At 32.5% G+C, this 23,385-nt stretch overlaps 2 protein-coding genes across 2 annotated transcripts; one reads left to right on the top strand and one right to left on the bottom strand.

Moving 5' to 3' along the window:
• The first annotated feature begins 4,039 nt into the window (after positions 1-4,039).
• On the top strand, positions 4,040-16,670 carry LOC113855746 (transcription factor MYB102-like). Its single transcript, XM_027487376.1, has 8 exons — positions 4,040-4,255; positions 4,434-4,563; positions 5,789-6,463; positions 14,815-14,848; positions 14,936-14,984; positions 15,059-15,338; positions 15,424-15,556; positions 16,454-16,670. Exons 1-8 carry the CDS (start codon positions 4,123-4,125, stop codon positions 16,526-16,528), a joined length of 1,509 nt encoding a protein of 502 aa, XP_027343177.1. The 5' UTR covers positions 4,040-4,122; the 3' UTR covers positions 16,529-16,670.
• A 730-nt stretch (positions 16,671-17,400) lies between these two features.
• LOC113854507 (heat shock protein 83-like) lies at positions 17,401-20,607 on the bottom strand. Its single transcript, XM_027485521.1, has 4 exons — positions 20,237-20,607; positions 20,004-20,145; positions 19,364-19,644; positions 17,401-19,134 (listed from the first exon to the last, which is right to left on the bottom strand). The coding sequence occupies exons 1-4, from the start codon at positions 20,357-20,359 to the stop codon at positions 17,587-17,589; spliced, it is 2,094 nt and encodes a 697-aa protein (XP_027341322.1). The 5' UTR covers positions 20,360-20,607; the 3' UTR covers positions 17,401-17,586.
• Between the last annotated feature and the right edge of the window lie 2,778 nt (positions 20,608-23,385).

The following is a 23,385-nucleotide window of genomic DNA, read 5'->3' as shown; positions in this document are numbered from 1 at the left end:
AAGCTAAAGATACAAATTAACTTGACTAACAAACTTTAAAGGTTTACATATATAACAATTTTTATCGTAAGATTAAGAGTATATTGAATTGAGAATTTAGCAAGGTATTCAAACTGAAATTAATATCTTATAGAGACGTTAAGGCTATTTGTTGACGTCAATCGTGTTACTTGTGGACGTTATTTTACACAAAATTCATAAGTTATATTTTTCATTCTTAATTAAGTTGAAACACAATAAAGTCCAAATAACTGGGCTTGCTTAAATCTAAAAGCAACGAATTTAATTTTCTGTGGATTAACGAAAAACTGAAATGTAGAATTCTTTCTAAACATATGAGATCAGTTTGTTATATTTTATAACTTAATTTTATAAAATAGATATTAAATAAAAATATATTTATCATTTAAAATACAGAATATATTTAATATTTTTTATTTATTAATTAAGAGGTATATCAAAATAGAGTAAACAAGTCTAAAATTATTCATATAAAAAGTATACATTCTGCCACTGTTATTTATTTTCTCTTATATATACTTTTATTTATTTATCTGAATATTTATATTCTTAAAATGAATTAATTATAAGGTAAATTCTATGGTGCTGTGGAAAATGTGGAGGTATTCTATATTTTTATTATATGTAAAATAATTGTAACAGTTGATTTTAGTAGTAGAGTGAGTAGTGTATTTTAAAAAAATACAATTATCTTTTAATATCTTAATATAATTTAGAAAAAATATTTAATACTCTTAAGTTTAGAAGTACTGTAACAATAACCTTAATATAATGTTAAAAGTTTGTAAGTTAATAATTTTAATAATAAATCAAAAAATTTCATAGGATATAAAATTAAGGTTAAAGAGAAAAACATATAACTTTTGTTTCCTTTATTTTGAGTGAAATTTGATGTTTTAGTGAAATTACATTTCCATATTAAATTCAAGTCCTGTTATCATTATATTAGTGATAAATTGTTTCTTCATTCTACCTCTATTTATATTGAGATTTTTTTAAAAAAATTCAATCATGATTAAACTTTTGAAATTTGAATATCCTATATTTATTAATTTAAAAATTTATATAGATTTGTAATTTATTTGTATTTAATACAATAAAATATTTATTAACAATAAATATATTAAAAATTACAATATTTATCTAATATAAAAATAACTTATATAATATTTTAAAAATATTTTAATTTAATAATATACGTGCAGTGGACCAAAAATTTCACTAATTTTAAATGAAAAGGAAGCTTTGAAACTAAACCATTTATGCTTTAGAAACCAAGCAATTTTATTCCTACAAAATTGAAATAAATCATTGCTGCTAGAAGTACTTCATAAAGCGTGCACAAAATACTGTTTCCATTGATTCTATCCTAGAAATTGATGTGTAACTTTTGTATCATCCAAGCAAACAAACCATTAATCAATTAAGTTTACGAAGATTTTAACTTAAAAAAAGGGAGAATTTGAGAGTTTGAAATAAAGGAAAATTGATAACGGTATTAATTTTGTTTATTTTTTTAAAATAAAAGACTATTATTTTGTTTACTTATAAAAAAATGTAAAAGGTTAAAAGTTTTTTTACACATAAATATGATATAAGAAAATTTATAAATAAAAAACTATTATTAAATAATGACAAAGACACGTCATCTTCGGTGTTGCATATATGAGTTAATTAAGACATGTTAAATTTATTAATATTATGTGTTAAATTTTAAAATTAAATATAAACTAGGATTAATTAAGATTAAAATATTTTTAACCCAGATATTATGTTGGCATCAAGCAAATTCTGTTTCAGACTTTTCATTTATAAATATATAATATATTAAAATTTATTTTTATTTATTTGTCTAATTTGACATCATTACCTGTTCTTTTGACGCAAAGATATCTTTCAACAAATGGTTATTAAAGTTGGTACGGCCTATCTTTTAAATGTACATTGATAGGAATCAAACTTTAATCGGTTACGTTTAATGAACCAAAAATCATTTGTGTCAATATTTATTAATTATTGTTGTCTCTTTATATATAAAAAAAAACAAATAGTTAAGTTTGGATATATAATACAAATTCTTAAAAATTTTAAAATAAAAAAACAAATAGTTAAGTATATATTCCTTAAAATAAACCACGTATAAAAACGTAAAATAATGTTATTTTAAAGTGATTTTATTTGTAAATTGAAAATAATAAAATGTTTATTTAGTTTTAAATCAAAAGTATACTTATTATATTATAGACACTTATTCCATCTTTAAAGCTCACAGTTACATGCTTATGCAAACCAACAAAACAATCATATGTTTAATGTGATCAATCAGCAAATAAATGATCAGTGATGTCGAGGAAATAGGGTAGTTATCTTTTGTTTTTTTCAACTGCCGTGCAGATAAACTTCAACTCGGAGTTGTCGGAAAGGACTTAAGTAAACTCAATTACTAGCCCTAACAATTAAATTTATTTGATTGAATTTCAAATTTTTATGTCACAGATTTTTTAATATTAACATCTCGATTATTCACGTAATTAGTATGAGTTTAAAATTAAGTAAAAATTAAATTACTGGCTTATTAAATCCTATTTAATCACGTTGAAGTTGAATTTCTCAAATTAGAGTGACAAAGATGTCATGGTTAAACTTTAGACTTTTGACCAATATTCTCCAAATTTTACTTTTAAATAATTATCTATTTTAACACTGTATTAGCAATGCGTTATTTCTATATTCATGTATAAACCCAAATTCACTATTAAGTTTATTTTTGTTTCATCCCAAATATGTTTTATTATCGAAAGTTAAAGTTGAACGAAGCTCAAATTATAATTATGTACTTAAAATATTAAAAAAATTATTAAATGTTTCCCTAAAAATTCAAATTTGATAACAATAATTTGTCATTTACCCTTAAGTTAAACCGTCCGTTCCTATTTTATTTTGACTAGTTCTTTGCGATTCGTATGAAATGTATAAGTAAAAAAAAGGACACCCTTTATGAATAGAATACAGGTGATACGCTTTTTGCACACTAATTATATTTTACATCATTTTTTTTAATAGGGATCGATTTATGTGCATGACCTGTTAACTAATTCCAACATCAGTAAAGACTTGATGGGAGAAAAATGATATGGAAGACTTATTGTGCTGTAGTAATTATTGAATAATTATTACCGTACATTCCCCTATGGGTTATATTGGTAGAAAGAAGACCTGTAGAAAGGGAAACAAATTAAGAAAAAACGAATAACACAAACAATAATATAAAAAAATTATTAGCAATCTACTCTCAAATATACATATATTTTTATCAAAAAAAGTGTAAAAGGTCATTTTTTGTAAGTGTATATATTTTGGAATTTTGATTTAAATAAATTATTAAAAAGTATTTATGAAAATAATATAATTTTTAATATAGTATTTTAACTATTATTTTATTTAAAATATAATTATTTACTCCACATAGTAACTTTCACAAACCTTAAATTTTGTTGTTGTTGTGAGAAACTATTCAAACATATTTTGGGTGTTGATATAAATTAATGAAACTATTGTGATGATTAACCTGGTGTTAAAGTCCAAATAATCGTCGCCGTCATTTTCACAAAGCGAATCCACTTGCTCTTGATGTCATGACGATGCTGTATAGTTGCAGACAGGGAGAAGGAGGTGCATGATCATGAACAACCGGCAATGATATTATTCTCTCGGCCTCTCCTTTTCTTCTTATTTTTGGGGTTGCAAGGAACGATGTGGAGAGGGGATTTAGTTATAGTGGTATATGATGAGGTTTGGTTACGTAATACCACGCACATGTACGTAGAAAATGGTTACACACTAATCAATAGCTAGCTAGAGTTAAGTTGATGGAATGTCATTTTAGGGTTAGATGGAGATCTGGGTCCCTTGCATGGACCCCATCAGGTTCTGAACGTATGTCGGCTAGGGCATGTACTTCCCTCACTTTTAAAGGAGGGAAGAAAGAGAGTCCTAACTATTGCACACAAATCCATATTTGATCCAGGCAATACAAGCCACTTAGGGAACAAGACTAAAGAAGAAGGCAAAAGAAGGAGACATAGCAAGAGGCCTAGAAATATGGGTCACCATTCTTGCTGCAACCAACAGAAGGTTAAGAGAGGCCTTTGGTCCCCTGAGGAAGATGAGAAACTCATCAGATACATTACTACTCATGGCTATGGTTGTTGGAGTGAAGTTCCAGAGAAAGCTGGTTCGCTTTTTGTTTCTTCTTCTTCTTCTTTTTCTTTTTCAATTATTATTTTTCACGAGCTCCTTTTTCTTGTTGATGTTAGAACAACCCTCAATTATTGATTTTAATTGAATTAAAAGACTACAGGCGTTTTATTTGTATATGTAATATATATTTCTCATATGTGCTTGGCTTTTAGGGCTTCAAAGATGTGGCAAGAGTTGTCGCTTGAGATGGATTAATTATTTGAGGCCTGATATTAGAAGAGGCAGATTTACACCTGAGGAGGAGAAGTTAATTATAAGCCTTCACGGGGTCGTAGGCAACAGGTTTGAATTACACCCTAGCTACAGTGCTCTAACGCGAATTTTGATTTATAATCAGTTCAACTCTTCCCTTCTTAACTTCTGTTGCATTTTCTGTATGAGTGTCGTATATATAAACCCTTTTTGAGGTCCTATGGCATCAGCCTGTGTTTAGTTTAGTTGAGTTTAATAGCTCTCTCGTAGGCCAAGAAAGGGTTCTATGGCTCTCAACCGGACAAGTTCCAAATTAATTACAGATACATGAATTTTGGGAAGCATGAACTGGTTGAGTTTTACTTGGAATAAATATTGATTAATTTTTTGTATTGATCGAATGCGAAATCGAGCAGCTTGTAAACTACTTGCAAAGACAACATTTGACTTCTTGTTAGTTCTATACCCATTGTATATCTATACAAACCATTAGAGCTTATTATAAGCTATATATTTCTAAGGGTATATATGCAGTGAATTTTGAGTTTTAGTATTCTCCGATCACAATTAAAATTTCACTTGAATAACTAATATTACAAGGTTGATATTAAAAATTAGGACTAATTTTTTAATTTATTTTTTATTTTAATTAAGAAGTAAATCGTCTTATTTCTAATTTGATTCTAATTTTAAATAATAAACAAAGACATTGTTGTAAAAATAAAATGACGCAGTACAATATATTTAATTTTTTTATCTCTTATTTTTATTTATGTACACGCATTTCATAAACACTTCTCGAGTGGGGAAAAAAAACAACATAATTTGTCCCATTTTGCTAGAAAGAAAAACATTTTCCTTTCTAATTCTATCTAAAGGAGCTATCAACCTCTGAGTTTCAGACTTAGAATTAAAAGTTAAGCAAACAATTCTATCAATCGATATATATATTTTTTCTACTTTCAGTGTGTAATATTTCTAATTTTTACTTTTTTTTTCTGCACACATCCTAAAAATACATTCTCAAACACAAAGGAACAAATGTTTCCTTCCAGTGGTACATTACACATTTTCCTTTTAGGGCCTCTGCCCCTAGGCTCCTAGCCTTCTACCTTCTTCACATGCAGTCTGAACATATAGCATGCGTGCATGCACTTCTCGAAAATTTTTTGAGCAACTAAATTGTTATCTTAATCAAATCATGATTTTATGTAATTTATATCTACAAATCCCCATTCCAAGCATTTAAATTAAGTTACATTTTTTTTTATCTAAACTATGGTCTTTGATTAATTATTGAATTTGGTAAATGCAGATGGGCACACATTGCAAGCCACTTGCCTGGTAGAACTGACAATGAAATAAAGAACTATTGGAACTCATGGATTAAAAAGAAAATAAGAAAGCCTTCGGTGTCTTCAACCACCAATATAGCACAAAGGATCGATCACAATTCCCAGTTCAATTATAATTCCAATATCCTAGATCACTTTGCCAACCAAGATAATCTAACAGCAAAGCCACCAGTTCAAGAAACCTCATTTTCTTCCACATGTCCTGTGTTCATGTTTGATACTAGTTCACTACTAGGGACAGCAACAGACGCCAATAGTACTGTAAGAGCTGAACACTTCCAAGAAGCTATGGGTTTTAGCTCTGAAACATGGAACTTGAACCACCATCAAGTTCAAGCACTTCCCCCTCTTACAGTCACTGTAGGCTTGGACACCACAAATTATTTGCCACCATTGATAGAAAACGTGGAAAACATGGTCCCAATTGAGGTACAATCTTGTAGTATGGATGAGCAAGGAGATATAGCACTAGAGTGCTTGCAGAGGCAAGAGTTAAATGAATGGGTAGAAACGCAGCAACAATGTCCAAACTTTGTTTTCTGGGACAGTGTTGAAGGACAGCTTGGTGGGGAAGAACTAGCACCAAATTCATCAAATGTGGAAGCAAATACACTTTCACCTTTTCCTTCATCTTTGTGAGATAAAATGATTGTGAAAACTGTCCCCACTCTTTCTTTCTTTCTTTCTCTCCCCCTCCCTTCTTATGACCTCTCTAACTAGTAAGGAAGACATTTTCATCAAATGGTCCAGCCGGCTTTCTGAAACTTCCAGAGATGTACCTTTTTTTTTCTCTTTTGATTGCTGATTTGTAAAGATTGTGAATGTGAGTGAATTGAAGGTAAGATATATATGTATATTATATGTAACCATGCGTGAAGTTTATTGGGTGTTTTGACGTGGGAAGAGGGAAAAAATAAAGGTGATTGCAACTAGGAGCAAAAGTTTGATTTGGAAGATATGTAAAGTGTCTTCAATTTGCTACATATTTGACTGTACATGTGGTGGATTTTGAATGATAATAATGCATGGGTTTTGCCCCCTTTACATTTCCATGTCGTTTTGTAGTTCGATTTTGAAAGTATGTAAAGCAAAGCATCTTCCATTTGCCATCTAGTTGACTGTGTAGTGGTTTTTTGAACGACAATAATGGGTTTTCGCTCTTTACATTTCCATGTCTTTATGTACCACCAACCTGTCTGTGGAAAAGACCAAAAGTGAGAAAACATTGACTTATCACATGCATGTCCCCCAATTCCCAAGTCCCGAAAACTCCAAACGCAAAAGCGAGATAAAAAGAGATTCTGGCTAAAGCTGTGCATGCATTCATTACTTTCCCAGTTTCCCTCTTCACAGTGGCGGGTTGATTTGGTTAAATCAACAGTAGCAATAGCCATTCATTGTATTTTTATTAAATATTATTTAGTGCATGTTTAAATAATAATTTTGCAAATTACAAATCTTGGTTTAGAAAATGCAAAGTGAATTTTATGCACAAATAATAGTGTTTGGAATAGCTGTATGACTCCAAACTCACATTTTTAAGTGCTTCAAATGTGCTTTTATATTTTCTCCATTTTTAGTTTTGGCAAACTAAAATTAAAGTTTCTCTTAAAAGCACGATCGCCAAAAAAAATATTTTTTCATTAGGTTAGGAATTTTATATTCAATATTACTATAATTTTTATTTTAAGGTCAAAAAGTTTCCAAATTATGTAAATTATTTAATTTCAAATTTAATGTTAGCTAAAATTAAATTTATAAAATTAATATCACTTGAAATTAAGTTTATAAATCCTCATCCAAACACTTTATAATGTTTGGTAAAGTCATAATTTTTGTTTGGATATGATTTTGGGTTCCAGACCATTGTTGATGTAGAACTGGAAAAAACTGGCTAGCTTTTTCGTAAGACCATCTAACTCAATACACCAAATTAATGCCTTACTTAAGTCTAGTTTGAGTCACAATTACTTGGGATATTCTTCATTTTACATTGAATTTTGTTTACAATAATTTCAATAAATATAATTTTTCATCTTAATGTAAAGTAGAGTGTGTAGTAATTTTTTTCAATAAGAACATAATCTTAAATTTATTGAATTATCATATTTAAAAGGTTTTTTCAGTATTATTTAAATAAATAGGAGTTTAAAGCATGCAAAAAAATTAATCAACCATTGAAAAGGGATATACTATCATCGTGAATGGTTAACTGGGGTTGGGCTGAATGTGTGGGAATAGGTGGGGTCTTATGTGATTAAGATGGAAGCAGCTTGAGCAAGGAAAGTGGAGGCTCCATCACCCATTGACATTCTTGAAATACAATCACTTTTGTCCCTTGAAATACAATCACTTTTGTTTTCTTTTATTTGGGAGTGATTTTATATGATTTATTGGATCTCAAATATAGATGCCTTGTATGGACGGTTAGGAGTGCAAATCAGCCACTCACAATATATTGGTAGATTATGAGGGCAATAACAAACATTTTCACACACCATATATATATAAACTGTATGAACGATTTTTGGGATTTGAGAAATTACAAATGTTTTTTTTATTATTGAAAGGAGACGTTTTAGACATCTTTTGAAACAAACTGATACTGTGAATCAAAATTGATATTACTGATCAACAAGCAAATCCAATTTAAGTAATAACGTGTATTTTAAGAACTTTTTCAAATAACAATGAATGAGATGCAATTTCAAATTTATAATTTCAAAGTCATGATTCTATCTTTAGCAATGATCTCAGCAACTGAACTTTCGAATAAATTCACCTAGAATAGGAGTTTTTAGAAGAAATCAAGAAGAAGTAGAAAGAGAAAAGCTTAGGAAGAAAAGAATTATCAGGGAGAAAGTCATACCAAATTTTTTCATGCTTCCTTATGTCATAAAGTCGTTCAAATATACGTTCTTCTTCCAAATTCTATTAGTTTTTCTTAATTTCGCCACTTCTGTATCCTTTGCCACGTGTCCTGCCTCTGTAACTAACTTTTTTGTTTTATTTTCCCTTCTTGCACTTGAACTGCATGTTACAATACTCTTCCCTTTAAAATCAACCTTGTCCTCAAAGTTGAAGGCAAGATAGAAGGACTGAATAACCTCCATGTCTTCCCAAGTAGCATCTTCTGGCCCTCCAATATCCCCTTGTATCAACACCTGTTCCTTCAACTGAGAATTATACATTACTACTCTAACATCTAACATGTGTAAGGGTTGTATTGATGGTCCAACTTTTGTAGTTCCCAATGGAAGAGAAAAATATTTTGCGAGCACTCTCCATTAAACTTCTTCAACAAAGAAATATGAAATACCAGATGTATTTTAGATGATTCTAGTAGCTTGAGCTTATAAGCTATTGTCCCAATCCGCTGCAGCACCTCAAAAGGCCCAAAAAACCTCATGCCTAACGTTTGATTTCTCTGTAAGACCACTGAATATTGCCTATAAGGTTACAATTTAACCAATGCAAGATCTTCCACCTCTAACTGAAAACCTTCCTCCTTTTATTAGCTTGTATCTATAGCCTTTAAGGTCTCTTGAAAGTTCATTGGTTCACCAGAATCTTTTTCATAAGGAATAACAATAGAAGGGTCTCTTCCAAAAATAGCTTTAAAAGGTGACATGTCAACACTGTGATGAAATGAGGTATTATACCAAAATTATGCCCAAGGCAACAAGGAGTACCATAATTTTGGATTATCGAATACAAAGCATCTAAGATACATCTCTAACATCTTGTTAAGATTCTCGATTTGACCATCACTTTGAGGATGGTATGAAGAACTCATAGCCAATGTAGTTTCTTGAGCATTAAACAATTGCTGCCAAAATAAACTAATGAATACTCTATCTCTATCTGACACTATAGAATTAGAAAATCCATGAATTTTCACCACCGTGTTAATAAAAGCTTTCGCTACCAGTCTACAATTAAGTTCAGCCTTAAGAGGAATGAAATGACCAAATTTTGAGAGTCTATCCATAACAACCATGATAGTTGAAAATCCATGAGAATTAGACAATTTAGTTATAAAATCCATGGCAATATCACTCCAAATCTGTTGAGGAATGGGAAGAGATTGAAGTAATCCAGTAGGTAAAGTTTGATCCACCTTAGCTTGTTGACAAATGCTTCAATTTCTTGCAAATCCTCTAATGTCCTGTCGCATTTTAGTCCAGAAAAATTGAGAGCATATCCTAACAATTGTCTTAGTCCCCCCACTATGACCACCTACTTTATATTAGTGAAATTCATTCACAATCTGAGTCCTCATGTCATCATTAGCCGGAATGACCAATTTACCTTTCCAAAACAACATATCATCCTTCAACACATATGTTAGATCTAAATTGGTACCTTGTAGCATTGATCATGGATTACCTTCAAGTTGTCATCTTCCAAAATGAGCTCAGCCACCTGCTTTAACCATTGAACAGTAGGCTCGGACCAAGCCATCAATAAGCTTCTAGATAATGCATTCGCAGGGATATTTTCCCTACCAGGTTTGTATTGTATGGAGAAATCGTAACCTAAAAACTTAGATAACCACTGCTGCTGTTATGGAGTTTGAAGAGTCTGATCCAACAATTCTTTTAAACTCTTTTGATCAGTTCGAATTATGAATATGTACCCCCACAAATAATGCCTTAACTTGGCCATTGCTTGAGTAATTGCATGGAATTCTTGGATATAAGCTGACTGCTTTTGCATCCTTGGTGACAACTTCTTAGAGAAATATGTTATAGGATGTTGACCTTGGCTCAAGACAGCTCCAACTCCCAATCCCAAAGCATCAGTTTCTAGGATAAAAGACTCTTCGAAGTTAGGGATGGCTAAGACAACAGCAGATGTCGCAACTTCTTTCAAGTGTTCAAAAGCTTTTGCTGCAACCTCAGACCATTTAAATGAGTCCTTTTTTAGTAAGTCAATTAAAAGGGCAGTTATCAAAGCATAATTTTTCACAAACCTCCTATAATAACTAGTAAAACCCAAGAAATCTCTCAATTGTTTCATATTTCTTGCTTGGGACCATTCTTTCACAGCTTTAAGTTTACTATTATCCATTCCCACTCCGTTTCCAGACAGCACATGTCTCAAGTATTCAACTTCCTTAACACCACAGGAGCACTTTGAAAACCTAACATACAATTGGTGTTATTGTAATATTCGTAGTACCACCTCTAAATGAAACAAATGTTCCTTCCAACCTAGACTATATACCAATATGTCATCAAAAAGGACTAGTACAAACCTTCTTAGCAACCCTTTGAAAATATCATTCATCAAGCTCTAAAAAGTGGCAGGGGCATTAGTGAGCCAAAATGGCATGACAAGCCATTCATAATGCCCATGATGAGTTATAAATGTTGTTTTATGTCTATCGTCAGGATTCAATAGTATTTGATGATAGTCAGACCTTAAATCCAACTTAGAAAAAAATGAAGCACCATATAGTTCATCAATGAGTTCATCCACTATAGGTATAGAAAATTCGTCCTTAATAGTGATTGCATTAAGGGCCTATAATATGTACAAACCTTCGATGATCCATCTTTCTTCTTAACAAGAAGAATTGGGGATGAAAAAAAGGCTCTTACTTGGCTGGATTATACTTTCTTCAAGCATTCTATTAACCAACTTCTCAATCTCCTCCTTCTGGCTATGATATATCTATATGTTTTGACCTTTATAGGATTAGATCCTTCTATTAATGGAATAGAGTGATCATGAGCTCTCGGAGGTGGAAAAGATGTAGGTGTACCAAAAATAGAGCTATAAGTATGAAACAACCAAGCCAATTTAGGTTTCATGTCACTGGCAATTCTAATAATGGAAATGGATGAGAGTTTGGTTCAATTACCTGCTTACTAAAGACCTCAACAATAACATCAGTATAAATCATTCTTTTAATATGATGTAAGTGGGCTTGTGTAGGGAAGACTTCAACCTCACCTTGTAAGGTAATAAATCTGCCTTGATGCATAAATTTCAATTGTAATACGTCATAATCTAGAATATGGGGTCCTATAGACTTCAACTAACAAGCTCTAACAATTACATCAGCTCCGGACACAGGCAACAAGAATACAGGAAAATTAAAGTTGTTTTCCTGTACCTGAATGCACAAATATTTAATCATTCCCTTAGTAGCCATATAATTTCCATTTCCAACCATAATTGTCAGTGCAGGAGCAGGTTTAATAGGCAATTTCAAGAATTTAGCAATCCTTGGCTGAAGAAAATTATCAGAACTTCCCCTATCCACCAATACTTTGATAGGTAAGTTGTTGATTATAGTCATGAATCAAATAGTACTAACTCCCAAACCTCCGTTTAAAGCGTTCAAGGACAAAGGTGATCTGCCTCCATGAATTTATTATTATTATGAAGGAACACCATATTCTCCTTATTGACCAACAATTCCTTGTCCACTTCATCTTCCTCAGTTTGTAATAACAAAAATTGCCTATTAGGACATTTGTGATTAAAAGTGAACTTGTCATCACAAAAATAACATAGGCCTTTCTCCCTCCTCAGCTTTATTTTTGCAGGAGATATCTTTTTCATATTAGTATTTCTAAGAGAATTTATGGTAGGCGTGGGTAACAAGGGAGGTAAAGAAGCTTTAGATGCATTTTGCCTCATTGAAACACTGCCAATATTATTAGAGAAAATAGTTGAATATTTCTGAGTATAATTGAAACTTTGTGTATAACTCCCTAGTGCATATTTCTCCTCATATAACTTGGCCAAGGACACTGCTCTGATTATAGTAGCAAGGCATTGGACAATAACATCTCTACGAATATCTTGATTCAATCCACTTATAAAACATTTTAATAAAGCCTTCGCAGAAAGTCCATTTGATCTATTAGCCAGCGCCATAAATCAGAGATAATAATCAGAAACTGTACCTGATTGTTGTAGTTTAAACAATTCTTGCATTGGACAATCAAATAGAGAAGGACCAAACTACGATTTCAATGTTGTTGTAAGCTTATTCCAAGATCTAATAGCATCCAACCGTTGTAACATTTGAAACCAAAGAACAACTTCCTTCTCAAAATGAATGGCTGCGATATCCACTCTCTCAGCATCCGGAGTTTGGTGATAACTGAAGAACTTTTTAGCCTTAAAAATCCATTCTAGTACTGGTGTGGTTCTATTAAAATGTGAAAACCCAAGTGAAATATCCTTCACATGAAACGATGAATCCTTGTCTGAGTTTAAAGCACCAAAGGATTGAGAATGATTCTGAACCAATAAATCATTTGCATCTAATCCAGATGTTCGTGTGTCATATGTTGCAACTGAGTAGCAGCTTCCTTCTGTGCGAGATCTCAATCACGTTGAGCTTGATCCTTAAGTTTAAGCAGATTTATCAATCTTTAAAGTTCTTCACCATGATTCACCACCTGAGTTTGTAACTCCTTCATACACGTATTCTCAACCATTGATGTCAATGAAAGCGCCAAATGAAACAAACTGATATTGTGAATCAAAACTAATATTACATATCAACAATACAAGTCCAATTCAAGTAATAATGTGTATTTTAAGAATTTTCTCGAATAACAAGGAAATAACAACAATGAACGAGATGCAATTTGCAATTCACGATTCTATTTTCAGCAATGATCTCAACAATTGAACCTTTGAGTAACTTCACCTAGAATAAGAATTTTTAGAAGAAATCAGGAAGAAGTAGACAGAGAGAAGTTCAGGAAGAAAAGAATTATTAAGGAAAAAGTCATACCAAAATTTTCCATGCCTCCTTATGCCACAAAATCCTTCAAATATACATTCTTCCTCTAAATTCTATTAGTTCTTCTTAATCCTGCCCCTTCTATATCCTTTGCCACATGTCCTGCCTCTATAACTAACTTTTTTGTTTTATTTTCCCTTCTCATGCTTGAGCTGCATGTTACATCTTTTTTTGTGTTTGAGACGTATTTGAAATATATATATATATATTCTTAATAAACATTTAATTATAATATGTTTTTTTAATGCTATTGATTTACATCGTTATATTATCTCTATAATTTTTTAAACCATTGCCGAACATAAATTCAATAAAAAAATAACATATGCTCAATGATGAATAATGCATTTTGAACCTGCATAATACTAGTTACTCTCCCTTTTTATATCTGTTCTACTCTCATATATGGCTTAATGAATTTTTTTAATATTTTTTAATAACTATTTATTAAAATAAAAAAAAATATTCCCTATTTGAAGTAAATTTTTGCCACATCAAACTATATTTTATATTTAATTTAGATGAAATTAATTTTTTTATTTTAATTTATTCATTTTATCTAAAATAGGAACAAAATCAGTGCAGTGTAATATTTTATTTATATTATTTATCATTTATGGTTTATTAATAGTTTTAATTTTATTAGTTTTTATTATTTAACTTGTTTTATATTTTTTTATTTTAATATACATAGTATTACAATTCATTTAATAAAAGTATTAAACTATTTCTTTAGTATCGTAAATTTTACTCGATATGCAATAACTTAATAAAAATATGATAGGTTTAGAAAAATTTTCTGAATAATAGAAAGTATATCTTTGGTAAAAACTGGTTTTTTGGTCAACTGTAAAAAATAAAACTTATTTTTTCGGTCATTAATAAAACCTTTTGTTAATATCGTCTTTTACTGATTTACTGGGCCAAAATTCTTAGATTTCATTCTCTACTTAGATCGTTCCAAGCCCTCATTCTCTGTAAAAGGCAAGCCATTATACCATGAGCCCATATACCATTATTAACAAATGCAGCCCATGAAAAGGCCCGTTAAGGCAAAAACGCTATCAGTAAAGGGTAACAAACGGGTTATGTTTAAAAAAAGGGCAACACGTTATAAAATAAAACGAGGGAATAAGAGAAATTAGGGTTTATTGGCAAGTAGGCAACAAAGGGATAACAGTGTGGGAGTATTGGCAGAGATTTGTTTCCCAGCCCCCATCGCCTTCGCTTCCCCGTCGAAACCATGGTAACTTGTCAATTTCTCCGTCGTTTTTACGTTCTTCTGTTCAATTTTCTCTCATACAAATGCTTATGTGCGTGTTTATTTGTTCAGATCATTCCGGAGAAAAACCGTAAAGAGATCTGCAAATACCTCTTTCAAGGTATAACGAAGCATCTTCGTTAATTACGGTTGTATCTGATTGAATCTTGCATTTAATGAGCGTGTAAAATGCAGAGGGAGTTTGCTATGCGAAGAAGGACTTCAATTTGGCGAAGCACCCGGAGATTGACGTGCCGAATCTGCAAGTGATTAAGCTCATGCAGAGCTTCAAGTCGAGGGAGTACGTGAGGGAAACCTTTGCTTGGATGCACTATTACTGGTTCCTCACCAACGACGGCATTGAGTTTCTGAGAACTTACCTTAATCTTCCTTCCGAAATTGTCCCTGCTACTTTGAAGAAACAAGCTAAGCCACCTGGCAGGCCTTTTGGTGGCCCACCCGGTGATCGCCCTAGGTATTTTATTTTAACAATTGTTTCGGACTGTGTTATGTGAATATGTGATTCCATGGCTGATTGTAATTTGTGTCGTTTTGAGCAGGGGACCGCCGCGTTTTGAAGGGGAACGAAGATTCGGTGACCGTGATGGATACCGTGGAGGTCCTCGAGGACCGGGTGGTGATTTTGGAGGTGACAAGGGAGGAGCTCCTGCTGATTATAGGCCCTCTTTTGGGGTAATCTTATTGCCACTGCACTTTGTTGTTGTTTAGTGTAACTGTGATTGTTCGTCATTTGTTTGTGGCATAGTTTTTGTTTTTTGTTTGCTTGCTATGTTTCATTAAACTGGATGAGTTTGATATGTTATGTACGTATAGAATGCCTCGTGTGGGGAGGAATGGTTTGCATGTTAGCTCAGTTTGGATTAGCATCTGATTTATGAGAGCTTTTTAACTGAGATAGATGTTTGATTCCTAGCGTAGAAAAAAAACACTTATTTATAGGTGTTTATGGAAAAGTTAGAAGTGGGAGCTTTTGAAAAATTTGGATGTTCAAGTTAATTTAACTTGTGCAAGGTTTTTTATTTATTTTCTTTTCTGTTCCTATGAGTGCATATTGAGAAGGTTATCTAACCTGTCTCTTTGTCCACTTGTTTATAATTTCCCATGATGTGTGGCTTTTATTTGTGATTGATAGTCCGAAACAGAGTTCCTGACTCTTTTAGGAATTCGCGGTGTCTTTTAAGTTCTGTTTCTAATGTTGCATCCTGTAAGTTGTGATTTTGGGTTTCCCTACAACAATTCACGTCATGTTCATATGCCGTATTTTTCTCATTTAGGCAATGCAATTATGCTATCTTCCTCCATTAGCTTTGTCCATAAATGGCCCTTTTGAAAGCTTGTGTTTTACTGTTATGGTGGTTGTGTCTGGGAAGCAGTGTAGTTGTAATTTTCATAACTATGTTTTCATGAGCTTAAAATTTTTTTTTTCGTGTGCGCCATAGTGCATAGAACATTTTTAGTAGAAACAGATTCCTGTATAGAATAGTGCTTTGTATATATTTCCACTCCTCTATTTTATTTTATTTTATTTTTGGTTTTGTTTCCTCAATCAATTGCTTTGCCATATTACAGGGTCCTGGCGGAAGGCCTGGCTTTGGTCGGGGATCTGGTGGTTTTGGGGCGCCAACCAGCTCAAATATTCCCTAAGTATAATGTTTTATGCTTTAGATTTTGTTTAGTTTTCTAGAAAAATGCGCCTGTAGTTGGAGTCAATTATATGTTTCCCTCTGCTATAAATTGTTTTATGGGCATGACACTTTACTTTAAATTCAGTTTTTCATTCGATGAAGATTTTGAAGTTCGAGTGTTTCTGCTAACTTGTGGCTCATAATTGCTCAAGCTTGTTTTTCTTTCTTCCCCGTTTTTGTTATGACTGGAGCCCAGCTTCAAATACTTTCGTCACAATTATGCATATTTCGGACTTAACAAATTTCTTCGCCCACGATGTAAAACAAAATCATTAATGCATTATTCATGCCTGTTCATGCCTTGTGGTAAACCTGAATCATAAAAAGGCATGGGACACGAACCCCTTGATAAATCTTTGCTTGAACGTAACCCTTTTTTATTCATGCAATAGTAATCCTGCGCTGGAGGATTTATTTCTTACAGTCGTGACTGGATTTCACAATTCTACGGGCGATCCTCTACTTTGAAAATGATGCTGCTTTGCGCCTCTCGAAAATATTTACTTGTTATTTTGGTTACGAAGAATTGTAATTATAGTTCTGGATTGATTTTAGTGTTCAAGTAGGCATAGCAGGCGCTCTTGCAGACGGTTAGTCCTCCTCCCCCCATAGAAAAATTCTAGACTGTTAAACTTTGGGCTTAATGGTTCAAGTGGACTGTTAAAACATCAGGCCGAATGACTTCTAAGAGATTTGAATTCATGTTGTGGCATTTTACGCCAAGTTTTGTCACATAGTGGAAAGTTATTTGAAAGTAAAAATGTGACCAAGTTTGGCCAAAATACATAAATGCAGCAAAATTAGCCCATCGATCCAAAATGTATTTTATTGGATAACTAAAGATATATGATTTTATTATTATGGTTTATATTTACTAGTTACATCAAAGTTTACAAAAACGCAAGCTAAAAACTCGTCCACCATAACTCTTCTCAGAAACTAAATTTTACAACATCCGATAGAGACTATCCCCACAAAGCCATACTGACTGATAGAAGCGGCATGCTATAAACATGTTCAGTCAACTTCTTCCATTTTGCTCTCTTCGTTATCCTCTTCAAGCGGTGGCATGTCGGCATCTTCACCAGCCTCGTTCTCATCGATGTTCAAACCCAACTTCAGCATCCTGTGAATCCTTGCCGAAAACGTGTTGGGATCGTCAAGACTGAAGCCAGATGTCAGCAGTGCAGTCTCGTAGAGGAGTAAAACCAGATCCTTCACTGACTTGTCGTTCTTGTCTACCTCAGCCCTCTTCCTCAACTCCTCCATAATACCATTTTCCGGGTTGATTTCCATAGTCTTCTTGCTCGTCATGTAAGAGCTCATGCTGTTGTCCCTCAGAGCCTGGGCTTTCATAATCCTCTCCATGTTTGCTGTCCACCCATACTCACCCGTGACCAAGCAACATGGGGAGTCCACAATCCTGTCGGAGACCACAACTTTCTCCACCTTGTCCCCAAGGATCTCCTTTATTGTCTTGCAAAGGTTCTCAAATGATTTCTTCTTTTCCTCCTTTTCCTTCTTCTCTTCTTCTGTTTCATCATCCAGCTTGAGTCCTTCCTTGGTTGCAGACACGAGCTTCTTCCCATCATACTCCTTCAGTTGAGTAACAGCATATTCATCAATAGCATCCACCATGAAAAGCACCTCATAGCCCTTCTTCTTGAGCCTTTCAAGGAATGGTGAATTCTCCACAGCCTTCTTGCTTTCCCCAGTAATGTAGTATATGTCTTTCTGTCCCTCCTTCATCCTTGTCACATAGTCTTTCAAACTGGTCATCTCATCACCACTCTTGGTTGAGTGATACCTAAGCAGGTCTGCTAGTTTGGCTCTATTCTGGCTATCCTCGTGAATTCCCAACTTAAGGTTTTTGGAGAATGCGTCATAGAATTTGTTGTAATCCTCCTTGTTCTCTGCAATCTCGAAAAACATCTCAATACATTTCTTCACCAAGTTTTTCCTTATCACCTTCAGAATCTTGTTCTGCTGCAGCATTTCACGGGAGATATTGAGTGGAAGGTCATCAGAATCAACAACACCCTTCACAAATCCAAGATATTCTGGAATCAGCTCTTCACAGTTGTCCATGATGAACACCCTACGCACATACAACTTAATGTTGTTCAGCTTCTTCCTAGTGTCAAAGAGATCAAAGGGTGCTCTTTTGGGAACAAAAAGAATGGCCTTGAATTCAAGTTGCCCTTCCACAGAGAAGTGCTTTACAGCAAGATGGTCTTCCCAGTCATTGGTGAGGCTCTTGTAGAAAGCCGCATACTCCTCCCTTGTCACCTCCTCTGGCTTTCGGAGCCAAATGGGTTTCTGCTTGTTGATTTGCTGCCACTCATGGCTCACTTCCTTCACCTTCTTCTTCTTTTTGGACTTGTCATCTTTTTCCTCATCAACATCCTCCACGTCCCCTTCCTTTTCCTTGTTGCCTTCATCTTCTTCATCGTCACTCACCTCCTTCTCTGTTGTCTTCTCAGTCCACAAATAGATAGGATAGCTAATGAATTCTGAGTGCTTCTTTACGAGATCCTTTATTCTCCTTTCCTCTAAGTATTCCAACTGCAAGAGAAAAAACCACACATTTATTCAGAAAATAGTATTACACTATGACAGTATAACCTGGTTTAAACTAACTCTTTTCAGTTGAAATAATTATTTAATTCGTGATCTACAAATAGTTTCTTTTATTTATAAATATATAGGTCCTTATGAAAAAAACCATGAAATAAATTAGATGCTACAGACATTATGTTTTACATTATTTGGAGGGTAAGGAATTAATGCGCACCTGATCATCCTTGAGAAAGAGAGTTATTTTGGTTCCTCTTCCCAATGGTTCACCATGGACATCTCTTGTAACAGTGAAAGAGCCACCAGCTTGAGACTCCCAAATATACTGTTCATCATCGTTGTGTTTGGTGGTTACAATAACCTTTTCCGCAACAAGATAAGCAGAGTAAAAGCCAACACCGAATTGACCAATCATGCTGACATCTGCTCCAGCTTGCAATGCCTCCATAAACTCCTTCGTTCCAGACCTCGCGATAGTCCCCAAATTATTCACCAAATCTATTCACAAACCACAAATTATGTTACAAAATACAAATGATGGTACTCGAAGGCTCAATCATGACATTAATGATACGAATAATTCATCAAATTAGCCCATAAAATTACAATGACAGATCAATTTAATCCTTAAAATTAAAATTAACAGTTATTTTAACTTTTAAAATTATAATACTAAAAACTAAAATGCCCTATATGGCTATATTTATCAATTTCAAGACTTAGTATGGCAATTTCAGAATTTAAAAAAATAAAATTTTCAGTAATTTGTAATTTGAGGACTATTTTGATAAATTAGTCCACAGAAAACAGATGAACAAACAACGCATGTTATTATATAAATATTAATTACCACTTACCAGTTTTGGTCATGCCAGAACCACTGTCTGTGATGGAGAGGGTCTTATTGGTTTTATCAGGAACAATCCTGATGAAAAGTTCGGGTTGAGCATCGAGCTTTGACTTGTCCGTGAGACTCTCGAATCGGATTTTGTCCAGTGCCTACACAATCACATGTCATACAATTATTATTTGAATAAATGAAATGCGGCAATCCAAATGAATTGAAGAGTAAAGGTAGGTAGTTACTTACGTCAGAAGCATTGCTAATGATCTCACGAAGGAAAATCTCTTTGTTGCTGTAGAAAGTGTTGATTATCAAACCGAGGAGTTGGTTAATCTCAGCTTGGAATGCGAAGGTCTCTGATTCTGCCATCTCAATTTCAGCCGTTAAAATTCAAACGACAAAGATAGGTTCGTAGAAGACAGTGGGTAACTTAGGATTAGTACGAGAACAACGTTGCAGATGTTTGTCTAGTGATGATCTTATGCAATATATAGAGAGGACACGGTTCTGGTGGCTTCTTTATTTTTTTCCATTAAGGGGAAGGAACGTAGCCAAATTTGGGAGGTTCTCGATTATTCTCAAATATGCTAATGTTGTGGTTTCTCTATTTTTGCCACGCTGGCATTTCGTCCAGAATTTTCTTTCTAATTACTGGAAGAAGCAAGTATGAGAAAAAATCTCAAATTGATATTTAATTTAGAAGGCCCAGTGCAAGAGTCCATGCTATCCAAAGTGTTGGGCTTTCAGACCGAAAGAATAAAAGTGTTGGGCTTGAGTTTATTTGGTTTGTATTTAAATCTTCTTTCTCCTAGAAATAGGTCCATCCACTTAAATCCATAACTAGTTGGAAAAAACATAACCTAGAACTAGAAATATAATGGCCTGCATCTTGACTAGTTTCCCACTCCATCCTCATTTTTAATTTTACACTTATTTTACAGGCATATATTTACTCTGTTCCAAGTAAGAGTATTATTCTTCATGATACTTTGCATTATCCCTGTATATCGTTTGAATACATGCACAAGTTACACTTATAGAACTGCTGAAATTACTGAATTTTGACACCTAAGCATTACTTAATAATTCCTTATCTAAAATTCGGACTTTTGTTATTTCAAATAATAATAACTAGCAATACAACACTTCAATTCTCAATATTTAACATCTAAAACATTCCATGTATCAGCCTTTCAACATTTTGTCAAACATTTCGATCTGATTATCTTTGACAGATTAGCATCTTTGAGCTTTCAACTTGATCACCCTTTCCAATCCAAGTCTTTGATACATTATCATCCTCCAAAAATAATCATATCTTGGAGTTCAATTGCTTGGTTTCAACTTGAACTCAAAACATATGATCAATACTAACAAGAGTTTATTATTAATTTAGTTTCTAAAATTATTTTGATTTCAACTTTAAAATCTACATTTTAATCTCTAATTTTATTAAATCTTATTTATTAATAATTTTTAGTGCAAATAATAATGAAAAATAAATTTAATAAAGATTAAAATTCTTTTTTATAATTTTGAGAATATTTTTTGTAAAATTAAAAATTAAATTGATTGATATTTACATCTCAAAAATCAAAATAAAATTAAGCATTAAAAGACTATCTCTCTTTCCCTCTCTCAAACAAATAAAGCTTATCTAATAAGGAAAGTGAAACTAGTTCATGTCCATAAAGAATATTAGATCTAGTAGCCAATTATATTTACACCAAAGTTTTGACCAAAAAAAAAATATTCCCAAATTAATATCTTATTTGGACTTGATTAGAAGTAGCAAGCGCCGGCTTTTTTGCCTTGATGAGGTTAAAGGAGAATCAAATTCTCCAAATAGGGTAGTTTCATAACAAATGTGGTGTCGAGGGTGACGTATAAGTGTCGTTAAATGGTAAGGCAAAACAATGTAAAGTGTCTGTAAAAAAACAGTGACATTACTGCCAATGTATCGACTCATTGTAGTTTGATACATGTGTGTCGGCTTCTGTTTTGGCGACAGTTATGTGTCGGTAGGTAAAATGCCGACACTAACACTGTGTCGGCAACTTTGACGCCGACACTTACAATGTATCGACAACTTTGACGCCGACACTTCCCTTATTCATCCTTTTACCCACTAGACAACACAAATAACAATCTTTGATCCGATAGTTTTTATCTAATTTTACATGTATATATATAGATGGACGAAATGTATTGGTTGCTTAAAATTTTGAAGAAGGTCGGAGAAGCTGAAACTAAAGGTTAGAATGTTATTAAGTTATTATTTTAATTTTTTAATTATTGTAATTAAGTTTGAAATAATAATTTTAATATTATTATAAATTAATGAAACTAAAAATATTTGTACTAATAAATTAAATTATTTAATGTTAATATAATATTATTGAAAATATAAATAATTTTTTTTGTATTTTAATAGTTTTGTAATGTTTTTTGTTAGCATTTGTTTAGGTATATTTTCATAATTTTTTTTGCTGTATTTTTTAATTTGATATGCAGGATGATTGAAATTGTGGTTATTTTATATTGGAATAGAAGAGTGTACGAAGAAAATGAGGATATAATATTTGAAGTGAATAAAAAGATGATTAAAATATAACGTGAAATTACTTTTGAGATGCTGAAAAAAAAATACATTCAAAATTGAGATTGTACAATAGTAATGTAATTTTTAAATTAATTTTACGAATTTTAGTTGATGGAAGGAGTGAAAACTAAACAATTTTAGATGTATGTGATGATGAAGACATTGATTGTATGATAAGTGCTTGTCAAAAATGACATCAAAGAAATCTAGTTGAGTTATATGTGGATATTGCTGTTGGTGAAACTTCGTTATGTTTAAATTTATCACTCTCAACTATTAATGTTAATGACAATGAAGAAGAGTATGCAATTGGAGGAAGTAATGTATAATATTTATTTGAATTATATGATATTTAAAATTTTATAATTTATTAATAAATATTTTCTACTGCATGTACAGATGAAGAAGATGAGTACGATGATGACTATGAAGATGAAGAAGAAATTCCTTTATATAGTTCTTCTGATACTGATTTGGATGATGGTTTCGATTCAATGATGAATAATCCAAACACTGAAAGAAATAAAACAATCAATAGGTACAATTTTATATAATACATTGTATTGTAAAATATTTTTAACTAACATTAGTTAAGTTTAATACAGATTTTATAACACCTTTTTGGAACATAAGTTCACACTACACTGCTATTAAGTGAAAAATTACGAGATGAGGTGGTACGTATACCTGCGTAAATACTATGATTTCTCAAGATCACAAAAAGTTAGATTCAAAATTTATTTGTTCATGTATTATCGGTATGTGGAACTCAATTGAGATTATTTTTATTTGT

Source organism: Abrus precatorius, unplaced genomic scaffold, assembly GCF_003935025.1.
Source record: "Abrus precatorius isolate BTA unplaced genomic scaffold, Abrus_2018 Scaffold11, whole genome shotgun sequence".
Lineage (NCBI taxonomy): Eukaryota > Viridiplantae > Streptophyta > Magnoliopsida > Fabales > Fabaceae > Abrus > Abrus precatorius.
The sequence above is the reverse complement of the archived record's forward strand: the minus strand, read 5'-3'. Positions and strand labels throughout refer to the sequence as shown.

Coding starts and splice junctions, on each gene's coding strand:
- LOC113855746 (XM_027487376.1), top strand. CDS start 4,123: ATGGGTCACCATTCTTGCTGCAACCAACAGAAGGTTAAGAGAGGCCTT. Junction 4,564..5,788: donor CACGGGGTCGTAGGCAACAG/GTTTGAATTACA, acceptor TGGTAAATGCAG/ATGGGCACACATTGCAAGCC. Junction 15,557..16,453: donor ATTATAGGCCCTCTTTTGGG/GTAATCTTATTG, acceptor GCCATATTACAG/GGTCCTGGCGGAAGGCCTGG.
- LOC113854507 (XM_027485521.1), bottom strand. CDS start 20,359: ATGGCAGAATCAGAGACCTTCGCATTCCAAGCTGAGATTAACCAACTC. Junction 20,146..20,236: donor TCATTAGCAATGCTTCTGAC/GTAAGTAACTAC, acceptor GTGATTGTGTAG/GCACTGGACAAAATCCGATT. Junction 19,135..19,363: donor TCTTTCTCAAGGATGATCAG/GTGCGCATTAAT, acceptor TTTCTCTTGCAG/TTGGAATACTTAGAGGAAAG.